An 8,436-nucleotide genomic window follows, 5' to 3' on the forward strand; every position below is an offset into this window, starting at 1 on the left:
TCAAAGAGCTAATGCTATGCCCATTTGTGCGGTGTGCGGTTTACGTAAACTTTTTAGAATATGGGCTATAACTCAAGAACCCCTTAGCCAATTATTGTCAAATTTGTCACAGGGTATCCTTGGCCCAAAGCCTCCCGTTTGTACTGAAAATAGGGTTGTGACCCCTAAGCAAGGGGAGATAATTAGATAAATAAAACCAAAAGCACTGGTTGCTAAAAAATCTTCTTCTTAAGAACCACTGGACAGATTATCACCAAACTTACACAAAAGGTTGAGGATATGTTGTAGATTAAAATTTCCACGGGAATTTACCCTGGGGTAGAGGGCGTGGTCTCAAGGTCACTTCAAGTTTGACCAAAAATTACATTTTATCAAAATGTTGATATTTTGCTCACTGTAAAGACTAGGATCTTCACATCTTGTCAGTTGATGCATCTGAGGACCTCATATCATGTTGACTCAAAAGTAGGTCACGGTGACCTACTTTTTAAATTTTGCGGCCATTCTTTTTCAAAATGATTCATAGGCATATTTTGAAAAATTTAAGGCCTTTGATCATTAAACTTTGTCAGTTGATGTATCTTTGATTATCAAAGTACGCCGACCAAAAAGAAGGTCACCTTGACCTACTTTTTGAATTTTATGGCTAATCTTTTTCAAAGCAATTAAGGTCATTAATTCGAATACTGAGAGGTTTAGAATCATCATATCTTGTAAGATAATGCATCCTGGGGCCGTAAAACATATTTATTAAAAAGTAGGTCACAGTGACCTACTTTTTGAACTTTGCAGGCATTCAATTTCAAAGCGTTTTAGAGGAATATTTTGGTCATTTTAAGGCCTATGATCATAAAACTTTGTAAGTTGATGCATCTTTGGTCTTCGAAAAACGTCAACTGAAAAGTAGGTCACCGTGACCTACTTTTCAATTTATATGACTATAATTACATATTTCGGGTACTAATTGGCTTAGAATCACCAAAATTTGTCAGGTGATGTATCCTGGGACCTTGGAGTAGGTCGACTGAAAAGTAGGTCACTGTGACCTACTCTTCAATTCATATGATTATAATTAAATATTTCGGTTACTAATTGGCTTAGAATCATCAAACTTTGTCAGTTGATGCATCTTGGGTCCTCAAAGTATGTCATCTGAAAAGTAGGTCACTGCAGCTGTGACCTACTAATGAAAATTTATGGATATAATATTTAAAATATTTTAGGTATTAATTGGCTTAGAATCATCAAATTTAGTTGATGCATCTTGGGTCTTCAGAGAATGACAAGTTGTAAGTAGATTACCAACTCACCATGACCTACTCTCAGGCACTAATTTGCTTAGCATCATCCTGGATCTGAGTGTTTCATCTAAAATGTAGGTCATGATGACCTACCTTTGGAATTTCAGGGATTTATCTAAATATACAGGATACTAAGAGGCATCAAATAGAAGTGATAGGTTGTACAGTTTATCAGAAGAGCGATTCAAGGCCCTTGGGCTTCTTGTTATCTGTAGAAGTCCTGTGTGCTTCACATAACGTAAAACTGCAATTTCTTCAAACAATGCAGCAACTTTTAAACCGTAATCAATCGGCTAAAACAAAACTTTCGCATAATTTTTTTTCTCTGTGATGCTAGGATTCTATCAGGATAATGTTTCACAAAAGAGAGACGCTATCTTTCAGCCAATCAAAATTGTGATGCTAGGATTCTATCAGGATAATGTTTCACAAATGAGAGACGCTATCTTTCAGCCAATCAAAATTGAGTATTGTTAAGGGCTAACATACGAGCATTAGCTTTGGTTAAATAATTGAAGCTCCCCATGGGTAACAAAATAAAATGCGTACAGTTGTCAGCATAAAATCATTTATTACATAAAAATTGCATTTGTATATACGCATAATCCTAAGAACCAGCAGGCATGTTTACGAAGCTATCTTAGGACTAAGAAACGTCTTAAGATATACTTAGGACAATTCTTAAGTCTAAGTGGGGATTTCGAAAGTATCCTAACTTAAGAAAATTCTTAAGAATTATCTTAAAGTTAGGACAGCTTTTGACATATCTTAAGTCTATCTTAAGCAAAAATGGCCGCGCCCATGTTGTTGCTGGCTCGACGAAATCGTCGTATCAGAGGTGACAGAGTATTTAGAGATATTGATAACCCTCTTGACTACCTTGATGATGAAGCTATAATAAGAAGGTATAGGCTTTCAAGACCCTTAATCCATGATTTATGTGAACAATTTCAAAATGAACTACAACGTCCTACTATGAGATCTCATGCATTACCTGTCTCACTGCAGGTAATGGTTGCATTACGATTTTATGCAACTGGCCGTTTCCAAGCAGTTGTTGGTGATGTGCATAACATTTCAAGACCAAGTGTGTGCAAACTAGTGAAAGATATGACCCAGTGTCTTGTTAATGTGGCCAATATACACATAAGAATGCCTATTACTTCAAATGAATTGGCCAAAAACATGAATGAATTCAGTTTAATTGCAAATATGCCAAATACCATTGGGTGTATTGATGGAACACACATCAGGATTAAATCTCCAAGCGTTGATGAACATTTATACATAAATCGCAAAAATTACCATTCAATTAATGTCCAAGGGGTTTGTGATGCCAGCTTAAAATTTATTAACATTGTGGCAAAATGGCCCGGTGGAACACATGATGCGTTTATTTGGTCAAATTCTGCTTTGAATCGTTTATTTGAAACAGGAAGGATTGCAGAAGGATGGTTACTGGGTGACAGCGGTTATCCACTGCGTCCTTGGTTACTTACACCTGTAAATAATCCATCAACAAAAGCAGAAGAGCGTTACAACACTGCCCATATCCGCACCCGCAATTCTGTTGAAAGATCATTTGGGATTTTAAAATCACGCTTCTGCTGTCTAGACGCAAGCGGTGGAAGTCTTCTATATTCCCCCCAGAAAGCATGCGATATCGTGGTAGCCTGTGTAGTGTTGCACAACATGCATTTATCGCCGTATATCCCTTCCAGACCCAGATCCACGAGTTTCGGGAAGAATTCGAGGGACTGGTTATGCAGGGACCGTTAATGACGGTGCTCGAATCAGAGGTCGTCTTATCACAGGACGTTTTTCAAGGTGAAGCAGCTGTAAAAATTACCACTAGAGATTTCTTTTTTGTTGTTGATGCATTTATCAAAGCAAATGTAATACAGTTATGACTAATAAATTATATTTCTTTTCATTTGAGACTATTTCTCTTCATTTAAAACAGTTATATATTTCTCTAACCCCCCCCCCCCGCCCCCTAAATTTCATATGCAGAGATGTCATTCGTGGCTCTCTCAGACACTTCTGCAATGGACTCGCATCAAGAGGAATAATTTAATTACATGTATTACAATTAAAAGAAAGGCACTAGTATTTCTTGTTGTTATCAATGTGATATAGGAGTATGCGAGTCAAAATATCTTCTCTCTCTCTCTCTCTCTCAGGGTTGAGTCTGTGTGTATTTCTTTCAAATGATGAACGTACCAGTAAATCAATTACAAAAATAAGTTTAAAGAACCATAAGGAATCGTTTACTGTCGTGTAGGTATTTGTACAAATTATATATTACTTCCTTCAAAAGTAACGCCATGCTTGGCTAAGTACACTTGATGACGCTGTGTCTCTATAGTAAGTCTCTGTCTGTCTAACTCCAAACGTTCCTTTTCGATCTCCAGCATCTGTCTCATGATTGAAAGCTTTTCCTCCTCAATGCTCAATAACTTGTTTTCATAAAAATCCTCACTGTCTTTTTCCTTTTTTTCTCTTCTTTGAGGGTCCGGATTCAACGGACACGTCGCGTAAAACTAGTAAATCACATTGAGGCGCAGTACTAGCACATGTACTGTCACCTGAACATGCAGGTTCAACGCTCAATATATCTAAAACACAAAAACAAAAAAAGAAAATCATGGATTTTTTAAAATTGTATTTATATCATGTGGTTTCTACAGATGTTGAATTATTACACAGTTATACGTGTACTGCATTTGCACATGCAAAGAACGTAGCATCGTTTTTGAAAGGGAGGAGGGGGGGGGGGGCAAAAGAATTCAACTTACCAGAAAAAAAACTTGACAAAGAAAAAAAAGAAAATTTTCCTAACTCGAAAGTCCTCTTTCATGGGGGGGGGGGGGGGGGGTTAGGTTCCAACTTCTTTCAGTGTCAATTTTTATTCACTTATGCATTACCCTTTTTTTTTTACTATACTGCACAAAAAAATGGGGAGGGAGGGGGACCGGACTTTCAATGAACATTTTCAATGGTACAATGTAAAAAAAAAAAAAAAGCTATGTTTGGACCCCCCACCCCCACCCCCGATGTTACGTGCCTGCATGCATCTACTTTCCAAAAATACCCATGGTTAGAACTCTTTAGATATTCAGTGCTTCACGCGGATGCACAACAAATATAGTAAGATGTAACCTGTTAACAAAATAAAACTTAACATGAGAAAGAGAGAGAGAGAGTTTACACATTACTGTACCGTTTTTTTTCCGGTGACCTCGCAGGTGTCGATACCGCCCTCTATGCCAGAAATTGGGGTACAACCAATTATTCCCACAATTTTTTCCTGCGTAGGATTTAGTCCCTGGGGTGGGGGGCCTCCTCCAGTTTTTCCTGTTTCCCTGCGATTTTGCGCAGCCTTCTTTTTCATCTCACTCATATAAGAGGACCATTTCTTCACTTCTACTACTGTCCTACAGTGGTCGATGTTATTTGCCTTGTTGATTTTCTCACATATTGCCTCCCATGCTCTTTTCTTTGAAGAATTTGTAAATACTTTGGAAAACTTTGAAAATAAAATGGCTCTGTTTTTCTCCACCTCATCAAGCAGTATTTCCATTTCAATTTGAGAAAAATTAGGACTCCTCTTTCGACTTATCCTACTGGGTGTTTTCTTGTCGAACCAGAAATTCTCAATAAATAAGAGTTCCACGGAGAAAATTGGCGCGCTTTTCATGGTTCAGGAATTCTGAATGATCAAATAGAATTCTATTTGATTTTAATAACAACCAATATTATCGTCGAATTAAGATGATTATTTAAAAAAAAAACATATTATTTATATTTATAGATTTAAAAAAAAGTCATTTTTTAAAATTTTTTACTCTTTAAAATATTTTTATTATGATTAGCTACATAACGTGTAGCATTACATGCCAAAAATGATTACTCTCTGATTCCTGACAATGGTTTAAAACTTTGCGTATTTCTATGTCGTAATGATTTAAGACATCTTTGTTTAGGATACTTTTAAGATAGCTTTGAAAAACACTTTAAGAAAATCTTAGGATGATCTTAAAATTTTCCTAAGATAGGTCTTAGAAAATTTCTTAGGAACAGTCTTAGGAAATTTTCGTAAACATGCCTGCAGAACATCAAGTCCATTGTTTACCAACTGAACACCATTCTCAGAGAGGACCAAACAACAAAGCCAATTTCTGAAAACATACAATTTATCTTAAGTAGACGTCAACCAAAGAACCTGAAAGGACTACTTTGTCACTCTAATTTTGAATAAAACTATTCAGTGACCAAATGTTAAAATCCTCGATGCGGAACCTGTGAACATCTAACTGAAGGAGCTTGTTATAATTTTAACGGCTGAAGATTTAAAGTGAATGCCAATATGTCGTGTGATACACAAAATGTTTTATACGTTATAACCTGTCCAGGGTGTAGTGAATATTATATTGTTGAGACCAGTAAAATTCTTCGTACCCGGGTACGTATTCATAAGCAACATATCAACACACCGGAATACAGACAGATACCAATTAGTGAACATTTAGACGTGAGAAGACAAAAGAAATTTAAGATTTGCTTTTTGGGTCACCTGAGTCACTCAGGTTACCTATTGCTATCCGTTTTGCGTCCGGGGTCGTGCGTCGTCCGTCGTGCGTTAACTTTTGAACATTTTCAACTTCTTCTCCAAAACCGCTTAACCAATTTCAACCAATTTTGGTATATTCCATCTATGGGTGAAGGGGAACTAAATTTTTGAATTTCATGGTCCCTGCACCCCTGAGGCCCGAGGGGTGTGGCTAAAACCACCAAAATTGATGCAATCTTTAAAAATCTTCTTCTTTACTCCTGGGCACCAAGCAGTCAAACTGTTGACATGATTGTAATTAGCATTGGGCCCTCTACCAAAATTGTGAAATTCATGGCCCCAGGGTCAGGAGTTCTGGTGCTAGGGTGGGGCTATATAGATCATATAGTGAAAGTGCATGATTTCTTTGAAAATCTTCTCTGCTCCTGGGTATTAAATAAACTAAGTACATAGCTATGATGAGCAAGAGTGCATCTTCAGAAATTGTGAATTTCATGACCCCTGGGTTGGGGTTTTGGTGTTAGGGCGGGGCTCTATTGATTATATAGTGAAAATGCATCAATTCGTTGAAAATCTTCTTCTCTGCTCCAGGGCATTAAATAAACTAAGTGTATAGTTATGATGAGGAAGAGTGCATCTTCCAAAATTGTGAATTTCATGGCCCCTGGTTCAGGGGATCTCGTGTAAGGGTGGGGCTGTATTGATTATATAGTGAAAATGCATTATTTCTTTGAAAATCTTCTCTGCTCCTGGGTATTAAATAAACTAACTAAGTACATAGTTATGATGAGCAAGAGTGCCTCTTCAGAAATTGTGAATTTCATGGCCCCTGGGTCGGGGTCTTGGTGTTAGGGCGGGGCTCTATTGACTATAGAGTGAAAATGCCTCAATTCTTTGAAAATCTTCTTCTCTACTCCTGGGTATTATTCAAACAAAGGAAGTGCATGGTTATGATGAGCAAGAATACCTCTTCCAAAATTGAGAAATTCATGTCCCTAGGATCAGAGGTCCTGTTGAAAAGGGGGGGACTATTGATTATACAGTGAAAATTCTTATTCCTTTAAAAAAATTTTTTCTACCCCTGGTTATGAAGCAAAGAAACAAGTGTATAGTTATGATGAGCAAGCTTAGGATGCTTTTACAAAATTTTTAGAAGTTGTGGTCCCAGGGGTTCTGTTGTGTCTGGGGGGGGGGGGGGGGGCTCTATTGATAATGTAGTGCAAATGGGTGAATTCTTTGAAAATCTTCAGCTACATGTAATTGCATAGTTATGACGATGAGGGTACCTCTTCCAAATTTGTAAATTTCATGACCCTGGGTCATGGGTTCTGGTGTTTAGGTAGGGCTGTGTTAAATAGTGAAAATGCATTATTTCTTTGAAGATCATCTCTGCTTCTGGGCATATTGGAGGCAATTTCAGAGTAAAAAGTTTTAATAAGCAAGGGTATTTTTACCAGAATTTTGAACATCTGGACCATTAAGTCAAGTGTTCTGGTCCTGGCCAGGGCTCTATTAATTTGTATTCTACTGAGTGAAGTTATTCCCCTTTGCCATTCACCTTTGATAATTAATCACTGTAAGTGATGTATTTGAAAGGTTAATGGAATAAGAGAATTATGCAAGAACATTTATTGTATAATACAAAAACTACTTTCTTAGTCTAAATGATCAGGTAGACTTGGAAATAATACATGAATAAAAATGAAACAAAAATAACTTATCTTTTATAATGTTTTTCAAAGGCCAAGTGAGGTCAATGCGAGAGGTAATAGACATTTTATTAAAAGTCTGCATGGTAATAGTGATAAATGAGGGACAGATAGATAGATACTAGAACAATTTTTTTGTTGATCTTAATCGTACTATTTTTCTTGCTTTTTTGCAACAAAGCTTCATTTGTCAGTTTATGAATCCTCGAAATTGTTGTATTCAGGTGACCGTTAAGGCCCTTGGGCCTCTTGTTATAAAGTAACAGGAGGAAATGATATTTTTAGACGTCAAAAAGAAAAACATTTTATTTGTAAGTTAAAACCAAAGCTTAACAATCTGATTTAACATAAATCAATTTAATAATTTTGCATATGTATATCTGTATTTTTATTAAATATTTCCCGCACTTTTTACCTGAACGCAAAGAGCAATTGACTATGACGTCATAGTACATTTGATTTCACTAGTAGGACGTCATATATTCTGCGTATCTTTGTGTAACGTTACCATGTTACTATTGTTGTTTATTTTGTAAAGCTTCCGAAGATAGAATAAAAGGCCTAAAGTTTTACTGAGGTTTTCGTGTTTTTGTTCTTTGAGTATTTTATTCCGACCACTGACATTTAATATTTGATTATCTATCTATCTATCTATCTATCTATCTATATAGTATGATGAATAAATTTTATATCATTTTACACTTGTGAATGTCTTCTCAGTATATGTGTAAAGAAGTTAATACATGTAAATTTATATTATTATTAAAATGTTAAAACAGTTACTTGTAAATTAAAAAATATGATTATAATTCCGAGAAATGACATGTGAAAGTAAAATTGGGTTTCGGTCTTG

The 8,436-nt window shown here is 36.2% G+C and overlaps 2 protein-coding genes across 2 annotated transcripts; one reads left to right on the forward strand and one right to left on the reverse strand.

Annotated features, from left to right (window-relative positions):
- The first annotated feature begins 1,989 nt into the window (after positions 1 to 1,989).
- Positions 1,990 to 3,080, forward strand: LOC133180201 (putative nuclease HARBI1). The gene has a single exon (XM_061314767.1). It carries the CDS (start codon positions 2,091 to 2,093, stop codon positions 3,078 to 3,080), a length of 990 nt encoding a protein of 329 aa, XP_061170751.1. The 5' UTR covers positions 1,990 to 2,090.
- A 1,435-nt stretch (positions 3,081 to 4,515) lies between these two features.
- LOC133180202 (myb-related transcription factor, partner of profilin-like) lies at positions 4,516 to 5,001 on the reverse strand. The gene has a single exon (XM_061314768.1). It carries the CDS (start codon positions 4,999 to 5,001, stop codon positions 4,516 to 4,518), a length of 486 nt encoding a protein of 161 aa, XP_061170752.1.
- Between the last annotated feature and the right edge of the window lie 3,435 nt (positions 5,002 to 8,436).

The sequence above is a fragment of the Saccostrea echinata genome, unplaced genomic scaffold (genome assembly GCF_033153115.1).
Source record: "Saccostrea echinata isolate AGI-Se365-2 ecotype Australia unplaced genomic scaffold, CSIRO_AGI_Sech_v1 ptg000006l, whole genome shotgun sequence".
Taxonomy (NCBI): Eukaryota; Metazoa; Mollusca; class Bivalvia; order Ostreida; family Ostreidae; genus Saccostrea; species Saccostrea echinata.

Coding starts and splice junctions, on each gene's coding strand:
- LOC133180201 (XM_061314767.1), top strand. CDS start 2,091: ATGGCCGCGCCCATGTTGTTGCTGGCTCGACGAAATCGTCGTATCAGA.
- LOC133180202 (XM_061314768.1), bottom strand. CDS start 5,001: ATGAAAAGCGCGCCAATTTTCTCCGTGGAACTCTTATTTATTGAGAAT.